The 27054-nt window shown below is 39.2% G+C and overlaps 1 protein-coding gene across 10 annotated transcripts in view; it reads right to left on the bottom strand.

The window, feature by feature from the left end:
• SH3KBP1 (SH3 domain containing kinase binding protein 1) overlaps positions 1-27054 on the bottom strand; it is a 229699-nt gene that overhangs the window by 199411 nt on the left and 3234 nt on the right. For 4 of the 10 annotated variants that reach the window (XM_065071817.1, XM_065071855.1, XM_065071825.1 and 1 more), the window contains exon 2: positions 5789-5920. In XM_065071817.1, the coding sequence (XP_064927889.1) occupies positions 5789-5830 (42 nt within the window). In that variant the 5' untranslated portion in view covers positions 5831-5920. Of the gene's footprint in view, positions 1-790; positions 2820-3395; positions 5706-5762; positions 5921-25018; positions 25044-27054 lie in introns of those variants that run through there. The other 6 variants (XM_065071773.1, XM_065071802.1, XM_065071807.1 and 3 more) reach the window with 4 other exon arrangements.

Genomic DNA, 27054 nt, shown 5'->3' with positions numbered 1-27054 from the left:
AGATGTTATATCTTTGAAAATATAATTTCTACATAGCACATTTGGTCCTTGTTTCAATCTCTGATTAGCTTCTCTTCCTGCTTATGGACTGGAGCCTCAAAAACAGAAAACCAAGAAGTGTTCAGTTTCCTTTTTAGCATAAACCTATATATTTTTTTAAATTTACTAATTAAATGACAGCATATTTTAAACAGAAATACTCCACTGAGTTTTTTTTTAAGAATACAAAGGACAAACCTGAGTCTCCTTAGTATATTAATTTAAACTACCTACATCGAACTCCATCAGTAAAGCAATATGATGTGTATTTAAATAAGAATTCTTAAAACGTTTTTTAAACATGAGCAATTACACTGTATACTAAAGAATGGAAAGCAATACATTTTATTTTCAAACTTAAATTTTCAACGGTTCTACTAATATATAGTTACAATTAAGCCACTGCCTTTTCAGAAGGTTTCACTAATAACTCGTTGCAATATAAAGTACTAGTCACCAAAAGCTAATAATCTTAACATTGAAGCTTCACATTGCCACGTGTCCACTGCATGACCACTGCACATATTTAAATCCCTCTCACTTTTGCATAATTCATTAAACGTTCACATGCTGGTTCTCACAAAACATCCAATAGCTGACAGCCCCAAAGAGTAACCCTTCTTTCCTCTCTGTTCCATACCCTCACACCTCCCCAAGTAATCCCCCTCTCAAAGCCTGGCATTGAAACATATCCAACCAACTGATCACCACAGGACAGCCAGTACCACACTTGCCCCCATGAAAAACATACAGGATCCATTCTGCTGACTGCAACAAGCACGGCACCCTTCCCATTCAGCCGAGAACATCAGTGGTTCCCTGTGACAGGGAATGGGAAAGAGCCTCTGTTGCTGACAGGGAGTCTCACATCACTTCAAGGCCAAACACCCAGGGCAGCTGCCTCACTGGGAGCTCCCCCACCTCCTCTGAAGCCAGATGAACAGGTTGAGGCGTGACATCATTTGTAATCATGCCCTGGGCATCCAGGACAGCCCAGAGTGCTGCTGTTGCTCTGGGCTGAGCTCCCTTTGAAGAGTAAACACTGCCAAGTCAGAGACTATTGCCTGGTACAAGACCATCTTGGTGGATCTGTGTCTTCAGGGAGGGGCGATGGGCTGGGAGAGCTAGAAAGACTTCATTTTATTAGTTTTGCTTTCACCATTTTAACAGCAATAACAGCAGCAATAATAAATAATAACACAGAAGTGATGCTGTGTTTTTCCTCACAAAATCTTCATTGCTGTTAACAGAAACAAAAGCTCAAAGTGACAACATTTTCACACAATGGAACCTATCTGAAAGCTTCTTTCACCAGTTATATTATCTTATATTTCACCATAAGGATCTCTTGTATTTCATCATAAGGATAACAACTTCATAGATCATACCCAGAACTTGGAACAAGAAACTAGAACTCCTGGCTCTCACTCCCAAGACAACAGTTAGGATGCCACAATCTAAAAACATTTCCTAAGAATAAATACATAGACAGTATTCTAGTTAGTTTTCCAACAAAAAAAAAGCTCAATAATTGAATTGCATATTCCTGCCAAGTATGCAAAAAAACCCAAACCAAAACATAACCCAAAAAACCTCTAATAATTCACTAACCCATAAAGCGAGCTATCTTTTCAGGTACACACAGAAATAACACCACTTTCACCACTTGCCCCAGTCTGCATATAACCTCAATGTCTCAGCAGATGCCACTACTTTCAGAAGTGGCTACTTCAGCAGAGCTGACCCAGACCTCAATTCATAGTATTCAGGGTACTTAGGAGAGAAGTGAAGGCAACAGGAAACTACAAGCCCCAAAGCAAAGGCAGGCACTACAGTTTCAGAGAGTGCAATGACAAAGCAGGAGGGAAGGACAACAGGAGCTGGTCATTCTCCAACCTGATGGGTACCAAGCAGCAGCCAGAGGGCTGGGGAAGCAGAAAGCACTGCAGGTACCCAAGTGTTCTTCTGGGACATGGGGAATATTCTCTGTTTCCTCCCAGGAGCCAAACTATGGCTGTAAAGAGCCCCTGCATGTGCACAAGCCCAGTCTTACGAGAGATTTTAGGAAAGCACTATGAAGAATGGGTAGGAGTGTGAGGTATGTAGCAAGCACAAGGGTCCCAGCTTCACTCAGAATTCCTTGCAGCCTCTAACTGGCTGTGAAGATAAAAACCAAACAAACAAAACAGATAGAGAAGAAAATAAAATGAGAAACAACAGACAAGGATCTCCACTGTGTACCTATGATTGAGCACAAACATCCCTGACATCCTACAACTAATTTGCACTATTTAAAGATTGTATTCTGCTTGTGTAACAAGAAATCCGGGTTGCTATTCTGACCTGAGGCAGCAGTAGTTACACAAAACCCCTGTCCTGTTTCATTCATTCTAAAACCCAAGCTACCCACCACAATTCCAAAAATAACTACTACCACACTTCTTACTAAATTTAAAGAGAATTTGCCTTCCCAGTCCAGCTAGCAATATTGGCAAGTCCTCTGGAGTACAGAAAAGGCTGAAGGCTGCCACATGAAGTACATTCAGTTTACCAGTATAATGCTACCCAGTCCCACATAGAATGGGGTTTGTAAATTAAAACCGGCAAGCATGGCTCTGCACCACAGTTTCCTGCTTTCTACATCTACATCTGCTATCAGCAAAATCTAACTGTCTCAGATGTCACCACACTTACAAACAGTTTTACACTGCAGAGCATGGTTAGATGAGGAATTTGTTAAAATAAGACCACAAAAAAATAAAATAAAAAACAAACAAACAAACAAAAAACAATAAAAGCCCCCTACCAGTCTCCTAATGGCATTAAACCAAAAGAAAACACACACACCCAACCCCCCCCCCCCCCACTAATACCCTACACATCATCCACATTTACTTTATTTTCTCGCTATAAAAGTGAGGATTTGAGATTTCAAGTTGAAGTTTTTAAGCTAGAAAAGCACCAAAGACCAACTTTATACCATGCAAATGAACAACACTGCAATCACACCTGCTACCTCATTTTTTTTCAACTGTGGAACAGAGGAGTAAAACAGACAACCAGAAACAGCAGGTCATTCTCCACCCATATTTCTATTTCTCTACCTGAAAAATTGAAAGAAAACAGAAAAGACGACAACCAGATATGCATTCCACACATTTCATATGATAAATTAAGCATCACTATCTGTCAAAAAAGTAGGTATCTACAAAAGCAAGCAGAGGTAAATTAGATCTTAAAGAAGATCTAATTAAAGACAATTTTCTCATATTTAGACAAACTACTCTCACAAAATCATCAGTGACCATAGCTGCAGGCTAATAGGCAGTGAAAGCAGAAAGAGAAATTTCAAATACCTTGTCTGTTACACCTTGCATATTGAATTGCAGAGCATAAGAAAAGTATGAATCTATCTCGTGTCTATATGTATAAAAATACACAAAATTCAGAGCAGTTGTTTTGCAGATTCAAGAACAGGAAGCACCTCTGATATAACTTCACAGTGAAAGTCCCCTGAAAAAAATAACTGCAGATGTACTGCATACATATCATTGCTACCTCTCCTTTCCTCTTTCTTTCTCACATCCGTCTTCAGACAACTCCTCTTCAATGATCTCCTAATTTGCATTTATTCCGTGAAATTTAAAACTACTTTTGCTACAGACAACTCCAAATATCTTTTCCACATCATGACCTAGTACTCCCTTGAAAACTTTTTTTTTTTAAATTTTCATAACACTTCATTATAATGTCTTTTCATAAACATTGCAATATATTGCATTTCCCTAATTTTTCTGTTTCTGATTTGTACATATTTTCTTCCAAACACTTTTCTCTTCAAACTCCACTTCCAGAATTTATTCACGCACACTGATATCATTCAGGCCTCTTTACTGTGTTAATTCAGTGGTTTCAATCCAGCCTAAACATTCAATTTTTTGCAAAACCCAACAGTTTCTTTGGAGTGTCATCATGAATTTATTCAAAAGAAAATAAAATCACAGGAAGGAAAATCTATTTTCCATAAGAAATTATTCCCTCCACTTGAAGCTAGAATGCAAAGTACCTCAAGAATTTCATTAGTGATTTTTACCTCTGAATAACTTTCTTAAGTAATCACTCTTACAACCAACTATGATAAGAAATGGGAATTTGGAGTTGCATCGAGCTCGACCACTTATTTGTAGCATTCCTTTTTGCCTGCCTCTCGGAACAGCAATGAGGTATGAACTGATTACTGGGGAGCTCGACTCTGCATGCACTTGTTAAAACATTTTCCATAACCGAAAGAGAAAGTTTACAATTTCTTATAATCTCCAGCTACAAGGAGATTTACACAAGGAAAACTGAACAAAAATGGAAGTTTTCACTCAAGATATTCACAAACTAACTATACTTTTAGGAAGTTTGTATCTTCCACTTCACATTACTTAATTTAGTGATGGAATGCTCAACTGTGAAAAACACATTTGACTTCACATTCAAGCTGAGAATAGGGAAGAATTTAATGTGGTTTTTAGTTCTTTAGAAAACAGCTCTCAATGAGAAGAAAAAAAAAAGCAGAGGAGAGGCAAAGAACAGATAAACAGATAGTGATATTTTATGAGAAGACAAAAATCCACATTTACTGTTGTTTCATCATTGCCGCGTGACAGACACGGATCTATTCTTTCTTCTTGGCAATGACAAGAACAAGGATTATGATGGTGTGCACTTGTCCCCACAGGACACTGAGGCTCCCGTGTCCATTCCCATCCCACTACAGCCTCAGTAAGTTTGCCACCAAACCACTTCCCCAAATTACCAGGACACGTGCAGCGTTATTGCAGCAAAATCAAATTACTTCATTATGTGCACATGTCTAAACACACAACAGGCTCACACAGAAGAAGACAAGCAGAAGAAAAATACACTCATACCCTTGGAAAGGGAAAAGTCCCAAAGATCCTCTGAAGCTGTAGTAACAGATTAACATAAAACCTATTCATGTAACTTATTTTAGTTCTTACTCTCTTTTCCATAGTGGAGAGCCAAGTTTATGGAGCTTTCTAGAAACTAACAACCTAGCTCTGCAATGACAAATCAAGGAGGCCCAGAAGTACTAGTGGCTAGTCTCATTTGTGCAGACATACACATGCACACACACATGCCCAGTAAAAAAGATATTTCTAAAACTTTGAACACCTTTCCTAACACCAGTATCACTGCAAGTTATTTGATACATTACATGAAATACAAAGTAATGTGTGGGTTGGTTTTTTTTAAGATTTTATAGGCAACTGTTTGGAATAAAAACAAAAACAAAACACTTTACTAATTCTCTATTTGTTTAGCCAGGAATAAATACTCACAAAAAGCTACTAGAAAACCTAAGAAAGCACTCTGGAGAAGAAGTGGCAGTTACAGAGAAGAGAAAATATTGCACATGTCATGACATATGTTTTCTAGAATAATCACTTTGTTCCCAGCCCACACAGTCAAACATCATAACTGAATAGCAGAGAAATGTAGGGGTAGCTACTTTTATTTTCAGGATATCAAAACTACATTGCCTTTGCAAAGAAAGTAATCTTGTCTTTGTAACATAGCCTCAATAGCATATTGTATTGCAATATATTATGGTTTTGGATAATATTATGATATAAATGCTAATATCTAGCCCAAACAGCACAGTACACAAAACATATACACACAACACAAGAACAGTTCCACTTTGTACTCACTCTTACAAAGTTGTCAGGGAACAAACCTCTTCTGCCTTTGAGCTGTCCTTCCCACCAGCCTCCATCATCTTTCTTGATATTGGTGATTATGTCACCTACAGTGATCGTCAGCTCATCATCATGTTGAGCTTTGTAGTCAAACTCCACTATCGCCTCAACTAAAAGAGAAACATAAATATGCATAATTATTGACTACACTTAGGTTTCCATGAGAGGAATAGTCAGACACGAATGCAATTATATATTCTCAGTGAAAGCAATATATTCAGCTTAACCAAGAGAGCACATCAAATAAGAAACATGTAATGGTAATGTTTTGTGGGTAACTGCTACATGAGAGGCCAAAGGAAAAAAAAAGACACATACCCATCACAGTTAAGGCAACAAATGGCATACATTTTTCTTTACTGTTTAAAGGAAATCAATTTGTGATGCTTCAGCAGTATCTACTCCGGCAGCATTACAAGGTTTATTTTTATTTCTTGGACAACATTTTAGCACTTGTTCATGGGACTTCTAAAGCATCTTATTTCTGGAAAGGGTCTCAAAATCATAAGCATCCCAAGCCACTGCGCATACTTTGCTAAATACACCACTGTTAACCTAAAGAGTATTTAACAAGAATATTTTGTATCATGCTGAGTTTCACCATACAAAAATGCAAAGCTTTGCTGCATCAACATGCTCTCGCAAGGTTTCACTAAAGGGAGAAAAATTTACTCTCACTTGTGATTATGCATCAGAGGATCTGAAGATGAAATATTCCTACTGCTCTGTATGCCTGTTAACAGACAGAGGTGCATTATAAGCTTGCTACCATTGTATGGTGTATCTTTGCCTTTTCCTAGGAGGGCTTCCCATTCCTTGAAACCATACAGACAACAAAGTCTCTGTAGAGCATTAAGAAAGTCAGAAAGACAGAAAAATTCCTTAGGACAATAAAAAATAATAGATCTGGGGTAGGCAAATACGGAAGCCGTAGTTATATTTAGTGGTTCATCAAATACCTACTAGGAGGAGACAGACTGGCAAGGTCAAGGATAGCCATATTTGTAAAGTCTTCCTCCTGTTTTCTTCAGTAGAAAACCACGTCCCAGAATGTTCCACCAAACATTTAGCACTTCAACCATTTAAACAGCAAAATGAGAACTATTAATAGGCATCTGCTTTCTGCACAAATGACTGTGCTATGTAAACCCTGCAAGATGTGGCCAGCAACCAGGCAATACAGCTCACAAAGCAAAGCTAACCACTACACCACAGACAGTAAAAAGGTTCTGTCTAAATAACAGAAACCCTGAGAATTAAATTGAATTAAGCTGACAGGGAAGCAGAGTTATTCCTTTCCACCCCCAAAATGCCACACAGACACAATGCTGAACGTCTACCAACCCCAGAGCCTGCAAGTCATAGCTCAAAGAGTGTTCTGACTTTCAGATGCATCCCAGACACAAGGCTGATAATATTCATCTATGACTTCTTCTGCGAAGCCCCAAAAACAGTTAACGAGAGGCCTGATAAACTGCATAATGAACGGTGTAAGAGTGGCGCCACATATTACAAGCTAACATACAAGCAAAACTTGAAAAAGTTACCACTTAACTGAAAAGTCAGAGTCATTCGGGCCAGGGAGGATCTCAGGTCTCTAGTTCAGCTTCCTGTTCAAAGCAACACTGATTCTGACACCAAACCAAGTTGCTCAAGGCTTTGTTCACATGGGTCTTGAAAACCTCCAAGGACAGAGGCAGGGCACACAGGGCAACCTGCTCCACTGTTTGACTGGGAGAATCCATTGGAACCTTTCTTGTTTCAATTTACATCCATTGGTCTTCTCATCCCACCATGCACTGCTGTTAAGAGCCTGACTCGATCTTCTTGATCACCTCCTTGTAGGTATAGTAAGGCTGCTATTAGCACATCCTGCTTTCTCTAAGCTAGGCAATTGGAGTTCCTCTAACTTCAGCTCCCTCCACACTTCAGTACATCAACTTTTCAATCAATTTCATATCAACCACATACTTGAGGAGTGTGCAGCCCACTGCACTCTCCAGTAATTGATGAAGATGTTAAATAGAACAGGTCCCAGGACAGCCTCTGGTGGTACTGCATTTATTATCACCTTGCAAGTAGATTACTACCCATTAACCACTACCCAAATCACACAACGTTTGGGGTTGAAAGGCACATCCCATTATTCAAAGCAGAGATAGCTAAAGTGCAAGTTGCTTAGGGCCTTATGCAGCCAGGTTTGGATATCTCTGACAAGGGAAATTCCAGTGCTTGATCACCCTTAAGGTTAAAAAAAACTTCTTATTTTTGAATGGATTTTCTTGTATTTCAATTCATGCCCATTGTCTGTTTTCCTTTCACTGTCTTTCACACCTGTACTGGTTTCAGATGGACAGAGGTAATTTTCTTCATAGCAGTTCACATAGTGGTTTCGGATTTGTGACTAAAACATTGTTGATAACACCCAGATGTTTTAGCTGTTGCTGAAGAATGTTTACACAGCCTCAAGGCCTTCTCCATTTCTTACACTGCTCAACAGCGAGTAGGCTGGGGGTACATAAAAAACTGGAACACAGACAGGACAGCTGACCCCAACTGACCAAAGGCATATTGCATACTATAGGATGTGTGCTCTGCAATAAAAGCTGGTGGAAAGAAGGAAGGACATTTGGGGTTATGGCATTTGTCTTGCCAAGTCACCATTATGCGTGATGGAGCCCTGCTTTTCTGGAGATGGCTAAACCTCTGCCTGCTGATGGAGAGCAGAGTTCCTTCTTTCGCTTCGCTTGCATGAACAGCATTTGCTCTACTCTTTCAGCTGTCTTTATCTAAACCCAGGAGTATTCTCACTTCTACCCTTTCAATATGCTTCCCCATCCCTCTGTGGGGGAGTTAGCAAGCTGGGGCTGAGCTGCCTACTAGCGTTAACCCGCAACAACGTCCCTCTCCACATTCAACTCCAGGTGAGCTTTGGCTTTCCTAACCCCATCCCTGCACACACAGACCTTCTCTCTATCTTTGTCCCAGGTCACTTCTCCCTGCTTTCAGCTCCTGTCCTCTTTCTTTTTATGTTTGATTTTTGTCAGGAGCTCCTTATTCATCCATGATGGCATCCCACCACCTCTGCTTGTTTTCCTGCTTATCAGGATGGACCACTACGGAGCTCAGAGGAAGTGATATCTGAAAACCAATGAGTTTCACGTGGATCCCTCTGTTCTCCACAACTGTCTCCAGTGGGATTCTTCCAATCAGAGCCCTGAACAGGCCAAAGTCTTCCCTCTTCAAGTCCAGGGTTGCAATCCTGCTTTCTGCTTTTTCCCCCTGTTTCTCTCTGGATCCTCAAACTTACCATCTCATGGTTAGTGCAGCCAAGTCTACCCCCAGCCTTCAGATCCACAAACAGTTCTTCCTTGTTTGCAAGCATGAGAACCAGCAGCCACCACACACCAGAAACCTCCTGGATTGCTCAAACCCAGGGCACAAAGAAAGTACTGTATCCCTCCAGTAGATATCAGGGTGGTTGAAAATCTTCCATGAGGGCCAAGTCCTGCCAAAAAGAGCCTTATTCCAATGGTCTGAAGGCCTCATCAACTACTTCCTGGTTAGGCGGTTTGTAGAGACACCTACCACAACATTATCTACATTGGTCTGCCCACTACCCATAACCCACACACTCTCAGGTGGTTCACCATGTGTCCCACAGCAGAGCTCCATGCATTTCAGCTGCTCTGCTACATAAAGAGCAACTCTCCCACCTTCCTAGCCAGTCTTGCCCAAATAACCTGTATCGATCTATTGCAGCGCTCCAGTCACATGAGCTATCCCATCCTATCTTCATGATTCAAATGAAATCAGAACTCTGCAACTGCATGTAGACATGTAATTCCTCTTCTTTGCACCCATACTGTATGCATGAGAGCACAGACATTTCAGAGAGGCAACCAGTCACGCTGATTTCCCAGAAAGAGTACAAGAGTTTTCTCCATAATTATGAAGGCACCTCCTTGCTTGGGAAGGGCCCCCTTCAGTCCTGTTTTGTTGATTACAGGGTCCCCACAGTCTGCGTCACTCCACACATTTTGTTTGCCAACCTGGTCCACCACTTCCTTCCAAGACTGTTGGTTATTCTCTCCTTCCCCCATCATTACTATTTTAAAGCTCTCCTCACCTGGTTGGTAAGGAAATGCTTTTGCTCCACTAAGTCAGGTGGATCCCATCTTTTCCAAGCAATCCTCAAAGAGGATCCCATGATCATTAAATGAGAATTATTTTGCTGACAACACCTATGCAACCACAGGATCTGCCCAGACTTCCTCACACTCCTCCCTCTCACTGAAGGAATCAAGGAGAAAACCAGCCATGATCCATGCCCCTGACCATCACCACACAGCCATATAGTCACAACTGATACGTTCCAAGTTACTCCTGGCAATATCATCAAAGTCTACACAGCAGAGCAGCAGGGGGTAGTAGTCTGAGGGCCAGACAAGCCTTGGCAGTCTTTCAACCATGTTCCAGATCCAAGTCCCTGGCAAACAACAAGCCTCCCTAGATGACAGGGCAGGTCAGCAGATGGGAGTCTCCATTCCCCGCAACAGGAAATTTCCCTACTATTATCACTTGCCACTTTCTCCTGGTGCTCCTGCATGACTCAGATTTAGCCAGCTTTGGTGCTTCACTGGTTGGAGTATTCAAACCCTTATCGCCTACAAGAGCACTGAATCTGTTCTGTGATTGCAGACCTTAAGGCAAAGCAGGAGCCTACCTGCTGGTGTCAGAAGTTATAAACTCCAGGTTTCCAGACTTGCCATTCTGGGAAACACCATTCCCACTCCAACAGACACAGACTCTGCCCACCCTTCATGCAGGAAAGCTGGGGCTTTAGGTTCTTGAAGCCTCTGGAATGTGGAGAAGATCTGGAAAGCCCAACCCTCTAAGCTCAACCATCCAACCAATTTTTAAATCCACCTAGTTGCCCTGCAGCACTCCACCACAACTACTGAGCTACTCCACACCACCTTTGGTGGAGTTTCTGGATCCATTCTATGGCAACTGCTACACAAACCACAGAATCTGTTGACTTTGAACTAACCATTCCAGTTAGAAAAAAAAAAATTAAAAAGGGCATGTTTCTAAAATGTTAACTAAAATCCATAAAAGTAGCATCAATACTATGCCACATGTGCACCATTTACCTCAGATAAACCAGTAAAGTTTGTTCAGAAGTTGTATTTACATAATATCTCTCCAAAGACTACTGGTTTTAGGCAGAGGCACTAAGGTACACTACCTTTAAGTCTCACAACAATTATAATTAAAAAAAAATCAAATAAAAATCTCCACAGAACACAACAGTATTCAGGCTCAAAAAAATGCAAAATTCAGACTATTTAGCAGGGTGTTTCCAATTTGGTTTAGCCCCAGGAAAGATCTTTTGAGAATAAGGCCATATGTCCTTCATTTCTAAGCAGCCTACTAGGATGCACTTGCTCTCAGGACTCAAAGCTTATATACAGCTTTTTGTATGTGCCAAGTCATTTCTCCTCCCTACTTAAAAAGCTTTTAAATCCTATTCTCATTTTGCTGTGGATGCAATTACATACTGCTTCGCTCTTATTTCTCCCTAAGCAATCTGGAGGTGGTAAGAGAGCTGTAAGGGGGAGATGGACATGGAGCAGAGATTCGGACTGGCTCCAACTACTTATTTTTCAAGCACTCCTTGACATTCAGACTGCAGGAAGACATATTGAAGGAAGGGAAACAACTCTGCCACTCTCCAAGTCCCCTGTTTTAAAAGAGTTCTAGTACCTGTTGCCATGTTTGCAGTTTTCTCCTAAGAAGGCTGTAAAACTGACCTTATTCTTCATAGTTTTGTTTTCTTATTAGCTATGTTCACTCTCTTATGAAGAGAGACCAAAAAGCACAAGAGGGTTCTTGAACTGACTCTACAGCTGCTTGGGTCAGCTGGAGGTACTGGAGCTATCTTCCTGGAGTTTATCTGCTTTGCACTAGTTCATATACAGACAGCTGCAGCTGTTCAACCACTTTCTTTTACTGGAAGTTTATTAAACAAACAAAAAACCCTTTACTGTGCAGGCTCTTCTCTGTCTATACAATTTTCCACTTATTAAAAAACATATAAATATTTTTAAAAGCTGTCTCCTCTCAGAAAATTTGATTACTGTAACATAAGTGTGTGTAAGCTGTGAGAGACATGAGTCACAATAAATGGACCACACAATCAAGATGTTTATAAACTCTTCAAAGAAAACCAAGAGCACAGTTCGGAAAGAGGAACAAGAGCACACCTAACAAATGTGCAGATCATGACAAACTGACGGGAAGGTACTTCTGAGATCACTCAAAATTCTCATTTATCACACTACTGAAGCTTGCAGCGGATATGACAAGCCAAAAGTGCTTCACAATTTATAGGTCCATGCAGTTGCAGTTGTTAAATCATGCTCATTTTCTTTATCACAGTAAACCCCACCACTTTCTCAAAACTGGGTTTTGAAAAATTCATTCTGCTAGTCAAACTTAAATGTTTTTTGTTTCTTTTGAGAAAAAAAATTGTCTTCATGGAAGCTAGATTGGTACTGGACACAACACCAATCCAGATACACTAAGAATAAAGCAGATCTGAATTTTGCCCCACAGCTGCAAGTACAACGTATCTAATTCCTGAAGGACTGTGCTAGATTTCTGCTCAGGAACTGGACTAAAACAGGGTCCCAGTTTGCACAATGATTTATGATGTGAGAAAACACTACATGGACATTGAGCTCCAACTAATTTTATTTGTTAACCAACAAAGGCTGGTCTTAGGCCTAACTCTGCCAAGGTAAACAGCTTGTTACATTAACAGCCAAAACCCAAGACCCTTTTAAGCCAAAAGCAAAATAAAATGGCAAAATTGGAGCAGACAGAACTGGCTTCTCTTTTTGGTGTATTTTTCTTCAAAATATTGTGCGTCATCATGCCTGAAATTCAAACCTGCCCCAGCTTGCAAACTCTAGCTATTAGATTCCTTCTGTTGGAAAAAAAAAAAGGCATTTTTCACATCAGGAATGAAATCCAATATCAAAAGCAATTCAAGTTATTTTCATCTAAAAGGGGAATGTTCATTCCCATGCCAACACAATCAGCTATCCCTAACCTTATATTACCATCAATCCAAATTGTAACATAAAAACTCAAGAAACAGAATCAAAGCTAATTATTGCCAATGCTGCTGGAGACTGGCACAGTACAACTCATTACTGTAATGTCAGGGACAAAGGGTTTTTTTTAATTTAACGCTTAGAGGTTTGGGTTTAAAATACAGAATTTTAAATGTTAATGCTGTGAATCAGGAACTAAAATGTAACCTCTCAGCTATATTTAAAATAAGCATATATAGGAAAAAAAATGATTAAAAGTTTAACTATTCCCACTTTTCATTAAACAAATTAGTCTTACATACACACATTAAATGATTTTGTAGATAATTACAAACATTTTTCCTATTGCTTAGCTTGTTTTCTTGCCACATTTTAAATTACAAGAAAAATCAAATATCTTAAAACTGATGTAGTCAGAATAAGTATTTCTTTAATAATGCCACCAGTATTTGAAGACAGAAGTGTCTTGGTTTATGGTACTTTCAATTATCATACAGTGTCTTTCCAAGCAAGAAATGAAAGAAGAAAAGAAACAGAGATTTGCTACTGTGCAACAAAAACTACATTATTAAATCAGCTTCTGGTGACATCTGAAGTGTGTAGGCACAATGGGAATGTTATTAATGTCTTTGGCACTATTCCACCCAAGTAACAGCATCCATATGGCAATACCACCTTCTGCAGAGCACAGTTTTACACACAAATCCAGACCTTAAGACTAGTGTATGCAGTTAGACACAGCAGTCAAAGAGTGAAGAGCTTCTCTAGTGTGAGTCTTGCATTTTTACTTTTGTTAGTCACTCAGCTTCATGCGAATTATAAACACACATGTTGCACTGGCTTACCCAAAAAACCAGAACTGAAACTAGACAAACTACCTTCAAATATTCTACACTAAAGCTTTAAATTAAAGTTCAAATTACATTTCCTCAGAAGAGAGTGAAACAAAGCTTTTCTCTTTTGCATGAAGATAACTGTTCAGAAGTAGCAAAGACTGACAGCGTAAACAAGCATCACGCAACAACCCTGCTCTCAGGTCACACTGCCTAAGCCTCTATAGGAGGGTCTCAGCGATGACAGTTGGCTTCATGTTCTCTACCACCTACAGTAGATGGATCTGTCATCAGAACCTAGTAATCAGAAGTTGGAATGTGTTGCCTTTCTGTTACACCACATTTCTCTTATAAAACAGTTACAAAGATTCATTTTGTAGCAAATACTTAACAGTTTATCAACATTTTCAATTATAAGTACATTTTATAATGGGTTAACAATCTGGCCATCACATTCCATCTGCCTCAAAACTTGCTAGAAAAGGTCTTACTTCAAATGCGCTGTTCTGTTTGAGAGACATAGGTACAAACTGGTGAATGTACTATGCTTTGAGTGCTTATGAGCCTACTAAATAATTAAAAAAAAAAAAAATTCTGTATTTTTGCTATACAATAGGTTGCAAGAAAACTCTTAGTAAAATATTAGAAGGTACTAGGCGGGGAAAAAATCAGTACCTTTTATTAGACCAAATGACAAAGTACAACTTACATTCTGAACTCAAATGAAAACAAACAAATGTACATTACATTCAATAGTGCTAGTTTCCTAACCTAGATCTGGAGGGTCAGAAGGCCTGAAAACCAAATATGACCCACAAGGCCATTGTCTTCTGGACTCTAGGAACACTGAGCAGCTGGCAGGCCAGTCACATGTGGGATGCTGCGGTACAAATGTGCTTTGAGGGAGGAGGAGGAAGATAGATTCATATGAGGTCTGGCAGAATTTATTACATATGGCACAGATCTGATGAAAGGGGAATGCAGTGGTGTAACCACTGAATGCCCATCTGAGGTTCCAAAAGTCCTTTCTATCCAAAACCACCACAGCTATTGCAGGCATTAGCTATAACATCTCTATGATGATTATAACTAAATGGTTGTTAGCATCTGTGAAGAAGAGTTCAGATGTGGCTCTTCTACCAGAGAACAAAATAATCTGTAGTTTGTAAAGAGTCACCTTTCTCAGTGTTATTACACTTTATAACTTTAGATGAAGGAGCCACTGAATAGCCCTTTGAGACATTATTCTACCAAAATGGAAATGCCCTTTGCCACATGCTACCTCTGAAAAGCACACCAAAACCACTAACTTTACCATTCAAATATAGATTGCAACTGGGATTTTTAAGAAAGCTTGGGCTCTCAGTTTTGTAGCACATCTGTGGCAGAAAAAAAAAAACTTAAACATTTTGTATCTGCTTGATTGCAAGCAATTATCAAAGAACCATAACTTCATGGAAAAATTAATTCCAATTTTGTACATTTTTAACACTTTTTCTTTTGTAACACTTGGTATCAGAAATAATACTCTTTTCTAAAAGTATCTGCAAGGATTCAGCTTCGTGAAAAACAAAAGATTAAGGGGGAGGAAAAGACAATACTAGAAGGAAAACATGTGCTACTCAATCTTCAAGAGGTTGAATCCATGCTACAAGATAAAAAGCAACTCCTCTGCTAAGACAACAGCTTTCAGTTTACATTATATTTTCCTGTTTGCCCTTTGAAAACAATGGGGGGGAGCTAAAGGTCATAGTCCTAGAATAGTATCTTCACTGAACCACACCATCCAAGAGCAGAACAGTCACAGAAAGGGTCACCTAAGCCATGCTGTACATAGATCTTTTTATGCTATAGTCCCAGCCTGCTCCCACAGGCCACAAATGCTCTTCACCCAGACTGCACATTCACTGGAAACGTAGTAGGTAGCCATGGAGCACTTAGGACAGACGGGAAGCATTTCAGAAGAAGCGCCTTTGTGTGCAATTCCCATGTACACACACAGACAGGCACAAAAGCAAAGGAGCTGTGCAGAGGAACCCAACCAAAACCTAACTTGGAGTAAAGCGTGAGCACTTGGCCTAAGGCTGTCTTGACGTGACTCTTCTCTAGGCAGCAGCAGAGCTGAAGCCGCTCCAGCTGACGCAACACCTGAGCTGTCCTCTAGAGAAAGAGGAGACTAGTTTTCTCTTTTCCAAAGAGGGAACCGTATGCTTGGTTGCAGCTCTTAAAAAAAAAAACACAAGCACCAAGTTATTCGAATGGAATTTACCCAGCAGGACAAGCAATACTTTTTATTCCAGCTAAGACATTCGGTATGATCACAATTCATCAAAAATTTCTCCCATTTACAGTTAGGTAAATAAAGAACAACAATAAGTCAGTGTGTTCATATTTCTGTATATAGATAGGGTGTTTCAATATAAAACATGAATCTCATAGCAATTTTGTGGTAAACAACTTCAGGCAGGTACTTCTAATAAATATTATTAATTTGTTCAGCTGTTCTTAGCCTACCACAGTAGTTGCCTCTCACTGAATCTATTATATCACACTCATACCTCTGATACAAACTTATTAAACAATATGCCATAGCACATCTGATCATCAGAGATGTTCATGCACACACAACTATGGAGTAAGCAAGGAAATACAAGATTGTTGTGGTAGTTCTAAATGACAGCAGTTACATTTGTATTCTCAAAGGCTCCCTTATATACCACTGTGGATCCAACAATACATGTCAGATTTTATGGGCCAAGTCTCCTTAACCTTTTTGAAAGGGCGTGATTGCACAGATGATCTTTCGCATTCATGCGGCTGGCAGTCTGGGAAGCACTTTTATTCCACTAATCAATTCATCTTTTCCTGTAGTGCAAAGTGGTCCTTCTGCCTTCAACAACAAACTGCTAGAATCAGACTGTTGCTACTGAAAACAGATTAATTCTACTGTAATTCACTGATTCTATCAACCAGAGTACCTCTCATCTACAGCAGATGATCCCAGTATATAGTGTTCACAAACAAGCTTACTTTTGATTCACGTTGTCATCAAGTTTGTAGATGATGCACATTGCATTAGCCTGTAACTGAAACAACAGAGTGCCTCATATGGGCAAAACTGTCTTGAGAGTTAGTTCACTTGTTTTAACACTGTTCTTCCTCTCAGATACTAATGCCCAGAAGAAGTCATCCAGAAGAAATAGAACACATGAGATTTGGAGGGAAACATTTAATATCATAATATTAACAGGAGTTCCTGCTTCCTCCAGTATCCATAAAAATAATTCAAAATTCTGAAAGGTATAAAGGATTATACCATAGGCATTGCTGGGATAAACAGGAAAGGAGAAGAAGATTGTAACTCAAGCTATGCAAAGACAAATAATTCCCATTTGACAAACTATCTATTCATAAAAACTTGTTAGTAATGCTACTCTTGTGGTTTCTAAATCACATTCTCAGAGAACTGAGAAGCTAGGAAGGATATTAGCTACTTCTTCAGAACAAAAATGAGAAAGATTACTTACAGTTAAAACTATATACAAAATTACTATTTGGTTAAACTCATGAGAATTGCTACCAAATGGATGTATCAACATAAAGAGGAAGCAGGATAGAAAAGCTGATGCCATGAAAATTACTGCTGTTTAAGATTACTCAGAAGTACTAGTCCACTGTAACTGCCACATGATTCAAAGTTGCTTTGATAATATTTGTAGATGCTGACAGATACTCACTGAGGTGAAAGGTCAAACAAACAAAAAATGTGGAAAGTAAGGTAACAATTACCTTTTCAGTGGCATAATGTAGCATTATTTAACTCCCAGGAACATGAGAAGAGGTTTTGGTCAAAAATTTATTCACAGTCTTCACATTGCGTACTGCATAGCGTTTAATTACTAAAGCTTCAGAGCTTCTAGAACAGTAACATTCACCTAGTCTCACTGAAATCAGACTGGAAGCACAAGTGTAATTACAAATATGATCTCAGACAAGCTTGGCAGATTTCACTTTAGATGCCTAAGCTGTTACTATCACCACCCATCTTTGCCAAAAGCAGCAACCCTTTCACAAAAGAGGAGGATGGGGAGAATACGACATACTCCTCTTCATCTTAGCTACATTTACTTGAAGTACTGATAAAGATGGGTTTACATTAAGCAACTAGACTGCAAAGTGGCACACAGATACATTCTGCTGTGGTGTTCCTCCTGTTGGAAGTGGCAATTTCTGCAAGAAGAGATTGCTGGCGGCAACAGCTTGATATAGTCAAAATCCTTGGACAGTGTTACAGACCTTTGCTATTTAATGCCAGCTGCAGATAAACATGGTGTCTTAAAATAATTTCAAACCTATGTCATTCTCTCTCAGTTTCATGGAATTCTATCATTTTTAAGACAGCAGTTGCAGAATATTTACCCCATCTGCAGCTCTTCATGATTCGATCTGTCAAATGTTAAGATCAGAAACCAGTGCGATGTTTTTACTGATGCATTATAAAATGTCACTAAGAGATGTGCTGTACAACAGTGAGAGCCTGGACTGGATATAGAAAATAAATACTCATCTTTTACATAAATTCAAGCATTTCAGCCTTCAAAGCTTCACAGTCAGAGGAAGATCAGGCCCAGTATGGAACTCCTCAGCAGTTTCATAATTTATAATCCAAATGAAAGGACACTTGCTACTGTGCTTCCACATACAACAGACTGTAAGGCTTTATAGGAGCTGTAAAAGCTATGTGTGTGCTGGGACTCACAGCTCTAAGTACAACAGCTCAGATCACAGGTAATTTGCATTTCACCACTATGGTCCCATACAAGACTTACATGCCAGCATTAAACCATCTCCATTAACATCTAGATCACACTGCAAAACAGCCAAAAATCACCTAAGGTGCAAAAAGAACCCTTAACTTGCTCAATTATGTGAGCAACAGCAGAAGGCAGGATAGGAGCATTTGAAGGAAGGACATATTTGATTAAAATAATACCTTTACCACCCCCCAATATAACATTTTTTCTCGATTAATAATGAAGTCTCATAACTCTGCTCCTCACAATTCTTAGCGACTTGTCTTTTTACTTCAGGTTCCTTTATTCTCATTCAAACTGTGCTAAGAGCAATAGTGCTGAAAAAAAATGCCATTTTAGAAACAGAAATTACTGCATACAAAGATTTGCAATTTCCAGAAAACCCTTGGGCAAATAAACTTAACTATCATATCAGATAACATGTGTTGACTCTGTGCATTAAAAAGCCTTCAAATTTCAATTCTAGAATTCAGATGCAATTCTGGAGAAATAAGTTTTAGATGATAACTTTAATGCCTCTGTTTTCTCACCTCAAAACAGTTTCTGCAGGTAATTTCTTCTGGATGTCACAATAAACGGAATTCACAAACTAATATACTTTTTGTTGCTCTTATGAATAAAAATGTTCCCATATCACAGCTTTTCCGTTCTTTCATGGTGATTTTCAAAATCCCATGTGTCAGGCCTGGGATTATAGGCCTGGGCAAGGAAGTACTTCCATTAACATATTTTATTTTAATTTTCTCTTAGAGAAATTCTCTGGATTTTGAACAAGGCAAAGCCTTTCAGAAAGCAGAGGTTATTCTGCAAGAAGACACAGCTCTTCTAGAAGTTATCTCTGGTAGCCAGGTTAAAGAACTCAAGAAGTCTCCTCCACCTGAACACTCTCTTCCAAGAGAACATCTTTAATGCTTACAGCTGAAAGAAATCTCCAAACAAGGAGACAGTACACAGAGCTCCTCCTTAGAAGAATAATCCTGAAAGCAAAGACTGATGCAAGCCAAACAAGTACATCTGAAAGCTTGTCACAAACTTTCATTGGGAGCAAGAACAGCTTGTGACCTGATGACCACATTACTCCAATGAGGAATTTGAGCCACTGTGTGCTGGTTGAATGACAATGCTCAGCAGAGCTGCATATGGAATGAAAGCACAAACAAAAGACAGCATTTAGAGAGCCTATTGCCACAATGAGGCTGCAGGGAGAATGAGGAGGAAGCAGCGGGATGGAGCTCTATGGAACCCAAGTAAACATAAACAGACGCAATGAACCCTATTGTGTTATAAGCAATTATTGTCCTAAAGACCTCCTCCTCCCATCTACCCCTAGTTACCAACACTGGTACTGTCTGGAACAGAACAAGGCATGTGGACAAGGAAGAAACAATAAGGCAGATTCTACTCAAGACTACTAGAACCACCTTGAATACTGGCACAGAATCTTTCTGTGGCATCCAGGAGGTAGTATTCAGGCTAAAACCATGCAACCAAGAGAACTAGAAAGGACAGAGATAGTGTTGTCACTGCATGTTATCTACCTTGACCACTTCTTCTAAGGCCAAGCAGAAAGATCTACTTCTCCCTCATCTAAGAAAAAGGTTCCTGGGCTTCATCCATTTGAAAAATCTTCTAATGACCTTCCCTGGTTTCCAATGATCCAAGCTCTTGGAGCCAAGGAAGTCAGAAGCCAAAACTAATCCTACGTTCCAGAGGGTCTAGAGATGCAAAGAGCATTTCTTGCATTTAAGATCTCTGCCTTGAACAGCTACATTTACATCATCTCCTTGGTTTTGGTTCTTGAGAGAGACACCGACAGACTTCAACAGACGGGAACTGAAATACTACTTAAAATAGCAACATCCTGCTTTTAAGTTCTCCAAACTAAAAAAACACTGGAACTTCAGCATTTGGCTTTGCCAACTTCCACAACCTGTTTTTCTCCACACACAAAAGGCACCACTCTTCATCAGAAAATATCAAAAAGGTGGCTGGGAAAACACAATGTGCAACACACACCTCAGCATTTACCTTTCAAGGTACCAATTCCAACTCTGAAAAACTCAGTGAACTAAAGGAATAGTCTCTGAAAGACAGCCAGACCCTCCCCTTCCTGACATGGTATTTACAGGAAACCAGCTGAAGGTTTGTTGTTTCCCTATTTCTGAAGCAAAATTAATAAAGAACTAGCCACAGTTTTGCTGTATTCCACATGAGATTGTCTTCAAGACTCTGTAGATGTTTGCATCTTATATATATGGAGTTTTGAGGCTGTGTAAGTGAGGTATACAGAAAACTTCCCTAAAAAGAGAAGTAGTGCACTTGAAAGACAGATGAAAGAGAAGGAAAGATGAATCTGAAGGAAGTGTGTATGAATAGAAGACATGATACACAAAACCCACCATTAACCCAATTTAACAACAAAACACAATTTACAAGAGGAAAGAAGCATTTCTATAAGCAACAGGAAGAAGAGCAATTGCTTTCTGACAGAACACAGCGAAGGAATGAGAAACACACAGGAATAAACAAGACTCTTTTCTGCATAAATATGAACCAACTATCAAATACGTTGTGGAGGAATACGTATTAATAGATCTCACAACTCCAGAACCAGTGCAGACAACTTCGAATTGTCAGACCATGGTTCATAATGAACTAGATGGCATCTTATCTCAATCTGCTATGAACCATTCAGATAATTGACACGTCAGCTTGTCAAAAACACTATTTATAGGTGCATTTCACAGAAAAATTGTAGTCTCTAAAATAAGTAGCATGCTTAATGCCAATTAAAGTGAGCAATTCTGAAAGGAGGTATGAGGCGACAGCACAAAGACCATTCAAGTTGACCTCAATGGTCAAGGTAAAACTGAGGAATGTATTTCAACTCTTTTTAAATGCAGATAAATAAAGGTATTTGATATGATATGCAGATACAAAGGACTTTAATATGAAAAGTTTCCAAGCTTAACCTTGACTAGCGGCCTTTCCTCCCTGCACCCAGCTCTCCTTCCCTTCCCCTTGCTCAGTGACTGAAAAGACGATGGGAACAAAGTTATGTTCTTCTAGGGTCTGGGTTTTTTTGTATGAGTTGTTTGAGGAGTTTTGGCTGGTTTGTGTATACTGGGTTGGTTTTTTGTTTTTTTGCTTTTGTTTGTGGGTTTGTTTTGTTTTTTTTGTTTTTTTGTGTTTTTTTTTTTTTTGGGGGGGGGATGGGGCATTGCTTGTTTGTTTTAAACAGATAGTTTAAGCAGAAAGCTTGGTATTTGTATTCAACAAACACTGCAGTTCTGCAGTCTTGCTGAAATACAGTACCCAGACTACTTCATAAGAAATTAAGATGGTCTTTTCTAGAGTGAAAGACCTTGATATGATATTTTTCCATAAAGCTGTTGATAACAATAAGGACACATTCATAAGAAATGGCTGATGGAAAAGAAAAGTATCAAGGTAAGCAATCTTTGTCCATAAAACATTCAGATACTGTTTATAAATAAACTTCACCACTCTTCCAAAGCTAAAACACTTTTTAATAAACACTTCAAATTTGACAGCAAAAAGTTTTTTAAACCTTGTCATAATGAGACCTGAAAATACAGGCATCTTTTTCTGGATGCACTTTAGAATTTCTGGTGTGCCCTTTTACAATGGGAAGTAGACAGAAGAGCATTAACAGCTAAATATGAGCTTTGTGAGATCTCACAGAAAGAACAGCAGGAATGAGAAAAACACCAAAAAATTAAGCTGAGGTCTTGCTGCTTGCCAGCTTTATATCTGCCACAAGGACAGCGAATTTTCAGTGCTGCACAAGCCTATCACAGAAAAAAAAAAATCCATTCTGCTGAGTTACCAGAGTATTAAAAATGTTTCTTGCCAGTGGTAAAGATGAAGCAGCAACCACAGATAGAGGACATATTCAATTTAAACCTGAGATGATAATTCTCAATGAATGGTTTTACATTTGGCTCAAAAATGAAAAGTTCTATTTGTGTTCATTTATGCTCTAATGCTTCTGCTATGTTTAACTAAAATCTTTGTAAGTCTAGCTAGGCAGAAAGACAGGGCTACATACAAAGAGTCAGGTTGACACTGGTAGTCAATAAAGCGTGGGATAGCACCAGCAGTTGCACTGACCTTCAAGAACTTATTCCCACAAAAACAAACCAAAACAAACAGGAAAACACCCTGAAGTAACTTGTGTGTGTTTTTGTTTTGAGACCTCATTATCAATAACAAGCACCAACATGTTGCTTTGTAAATTAACAAGCAAGATCCTGGAAACTGCAAACACAAGACAGAACATGTCATGGGGATTTCTGTTCTGATGAGGGTTTTTGTGATAGTTTTGGATGTTTTTCTTCAAAGGTAGGTCACATAAATTCTCTTGTGGGACACAGTACACCTAATTTGCAAATATGCGTAGCATGGCCATTGAAAGACGATTAAATATTGATAGATCATTGAATGGCTTGGGTCAGAAGAGACTTTTAAAGATCACCTATCAACCTCACTGCCGTGGGATCAAGTTGGACCTTGACTTGCAACACATGCAACAAATCTATATTGGCATTTTTTGCAAAAGCATTAGTTCCCTGGGGAGCTGTGCACCACTGATGACTTTGGTCTTTAAATAAATGAACAGATTTACACTGTTTTTGGCATGAGCTGGTTTCAATCATCTGAAGTGTTTTAGCTGCACTGTACAAAAGAGTGAGAAGGAGAAAAGGAGAGGAACGTTCTCCTCCTCTACAATACTTTTAACGAAATTTAAAGGTAGAGCTCAAAAGGCATCTCTTTACACCTACCCTTACAGACAATTTAGAGCTTAGGGATATTTTCCTCATGTAACTGCTCAGCTTTCTACACCACATTATCCTTGTCACTAAAGAGAACTATCTCAGCACAGACATCATTTCTGATCGACAACTCTTCACCCTAAAAGAGAAGCATGAATTCTCAGCGACACTCCCATTGGAATACAAACTGCTACAAGAATGAAAACAAATACATCCTTTCCACCCTTTCCACCACTCAGCATCCAGGATGCTCCCTTCTCTAAGCTGAAGTTATGTTTGTGTTAGGAACAATGCATAGCTAAGACATTGCAACAGTCATCTCATCATACAGTTTCTAAGTGAACATTACCACTGCATTCTCAAGAGTTTGTTTCTACTGATGCTTCTCAATTACCAATAATAAAGAGGGAAAAAAGTCAACTTCATTTGCTAATACAATCCATGATAACTGAACTGCAGTACTGCATATTCTCTCACACATAGAGACTTAAAGCTTTTATTATGCTTCCTCTCTGTGTGAAGTAAACTGTCAGCAATTACTTTTATATTAACTGAATTAGTGAATCTTGATACTCACCTCCTCTCTTGTTCCCCTCTCCCAAATATAACTTTTCATCATTCTATCACATGCAGAACATAGATATGCCCTACAGCTACTTCCTGTTCTTGCATCCTGGGAAAACATCCACTCCCTGGTCTAGGTTTTTGTATTCTGTGATTTTAGAAAAACACAGATAGGAACCATACAAAATCCATCATCGTTTTTTTATGAGCTTGCTCTATATCAGCAGTATCAGAGCAAAACAACAGATACCATCTCTGTGGCTGTTTTCTCTCCTTTGATCCCATCAGGGCTAACCTGCTTTCAGCACTTCAATGACCTCTAACATTTCAGCCCTGAAATTTCAGCTGCTCATTTCACATTACCAAGCTCTCTTTTTTCTCCTCTTAACAACACATGCACCTCTTCCTCTTCAAGCAGGGAAGGAGCCAACACATTATCTACAAGGTCAATGCTGATCTGCTACATTAATTCTGATGCACTGCTGGTAGAAGGATTACCAGCAGTATTCAAAAAAAAAAAAAAAACAAACCACACCACACCACAAACAAACCACCAACCTCTAACATCTAATGAATTGCAATTACGAAAGAAGTAATCTGAATAACATTACAGATACATTGTATATATTGCATTAGTAACACTTTACATAGAAATATCTATGCACTCAGCATTAAAATCAAAATAAAGCTGCTTCTCAATAAAGTGTTTTAATTATTACATATACTTCCTTAAATCACAGCAGAAAAAAAAACTGTTCTACCAGCTCAAACATCATTTTCTACATATGAATCTTTGATTAGCACAAAAAAGAGCAAGAATTCTGTTGTTTTAAGAAACTATCTGTTTAAAATATTCTCTTCTTTATCACAATTTCCGATCTAAAAGCAACAGTTAATATAAAAAAAAATAAAAACAACTATAAGGGAGACACTGAGAAAAGAAGAGCTACTTGAAAGGGGCAAGCAGAAGAGATACCAACACACAAAAAAGACTACGCGATCAGAAATTACTTCCATAATCTTCTACGTATATACACATATTCATATATTTTATACTACTTGATTTCAGATTCCTACCTTGATCCATTTAGAAGGCAACTCTGACAACCTTTTATGACAGAAATGTCAATATCTCTTCATTTCTAGGAGAAAAAAGCTTTGTGCCAGCTATTTTCTAATGAAATTTTATATAGGTTACTGAAAATATTTTATCACAGTTTATGAAAACTCCACTTGAACTCAGCCCATGAAGACATTCATAGGCTGTATAAATGTGGTCTCCAAACAACTGGAAATATGATCCCGAACAGCTCCAATATAACTGTCTTGTTGTGAGAAACAAACCTACCAACGACAACAGAAGATTTAAAATGAGTAACACCCCATAGGAGGAGGAGTATAGAGACTTTGTACAGGTTGGGGAAGATTTTTACACAACATTTCATACACAAATCCACTTTACAGCTGCTTAAACCTTATTTTAAAAAAAAAAAAGAAAGAAAAAATCATGCTACTCATCTTTCTTATGATGTTTCCTATTCAGCTGAAACTGTTCAACTATTTTCAAGGATGACAAGAATGACACATCTTACAGCTATTTTGCTGAAAAGCTCCAAAATCTCCACCATTTTGGAGAGAGAACTTAAAATTCATCAAAGAGCAGTCAAGAACCACAAACACACCTCCCACTTCCATGTGCAACTTACACAATTTCTGCTAAGCTCAAGGTTCATAAATGCTTTATTCTACATAGGGCCGCAGAGTTGTTAGCCTTTACCAGCTGAACCCCGCAGGCCTCCTGTTGCAGTGAACACTCTCCAACACAACCCACCCCACAGGGCCACGTAGAAGTTTAGATGCAATGGCAGCTCTTGTTTGCTGGAGGTCCGCATGGCCCCACATGCAGGAAATGTGCTCCAAGTGCTCCCTCTGTTGATGCTTTGATAAGAGATAGGGAGAAAGGGGAAGTGGCAAGTCTTGAGACACATAAAGAGGAGGAAAGAGATGGAAAAAAGATAAAATGCTAAGGGTTTATGAGGGAAGCAGGGTAGAATTTGAGGGCAAGGGATAAAGGAAAATTTGGAAAGGGGAAAAACAAGAATTAAGAAAGGGGTAAAACATGAAAAAGGGATTGTAACTGGTACAGAACAATCAGACTCTCACTCAGAATCAAGTTTTTTGATTACATTATATCTGGGTGTAACATTCCTTTGGTGTGCACAAACTAGCTGTGATACTTCACAGCAAAGTATCTTTCTCAACCACTAATGTAAAACCATGTGGACAATAGTTGTCTGTCAGTATTAGTAATCTAACTGGTTCAAAGGGCACAAAACTCCTAACTATGGTGACAGCAGAGATCATCAATGTGATTTCATGTAAACAAAAGCAACCTATCCTCTCCTTTCCCAACAGAAAAGCTTTAACTATGCCTTGAAAATACTAAGATAAAAATACTGAGGATGGAAGTGTTTGTTTATAACCTGGTATTTGCAAACACCATGATGAAGGCTTCAACTGTTTACAGAATGACAGAATGTTTGCGGTTGGAAGGGACCTCTGGAAATCATCTAGTCCAACTCACCTGCTAAAGCAGGTTCACCTAGAGCAGATCGCACAGGAAGGCATAGAGGCAGGTTTTGAATGTCTCCAGAGAAGGAGATTCCACACCCTCTCTGGGCAGCCTCTTCCAGGGCTCTGGCACCCTCAGAGTAAAGAAATTTCTCCTCATACTCAGGTGGAACCTCCTGTGCTTCAGTCTGTGCCCATTGCCCCTCATCCTATCACTGGGCACCATGAAAAGAGTCTGGTCCCATCCTCTTGACACCCACCCTTGAGATATTTATAAGCATTGATGAGATCCCCTCTCAGCCTTCTCTGCTCCAGGCTGAACAGACCCAGCTGTCTCAGACTCTCTTCATAAGAAAGGTGCTCTAGGCCCCTAATCATCTTCATAGCCAACTGCTGGACCCCCTTCAGTAATTCCTTGTCCTTCTTAAACTGGGGAGCCCAGGACTGGATGCAGTACTTTCACAGCCATATTACTATGAAGAATCTCCACCCCATTTAATGCACTAGTCTGTGCTCTGAAGATTATCAGACTGCAGAGCAGA

This window comes from Columba livia, chromosome 1 (genome assembly GCF_036013475.1).
Source record: "Columba livia isolate bColLiv1 breed racing homer chromosome 1, bColLiv1.pat.W.v2, whole genome shotgun sequence".
In the NCBI taxonomy this organism is placed as follows: domain Eukaryota; kingdom Metazoa; phylum Chordata; class Aves; order Columbiformes; family Columbidae; genus Columba; species Columba livia.
The sequence above is the reverse complement of the archived record's forward strand: the minus strand, read 5'-3'. Positions and strand labels throughout refer to the sequence as shown.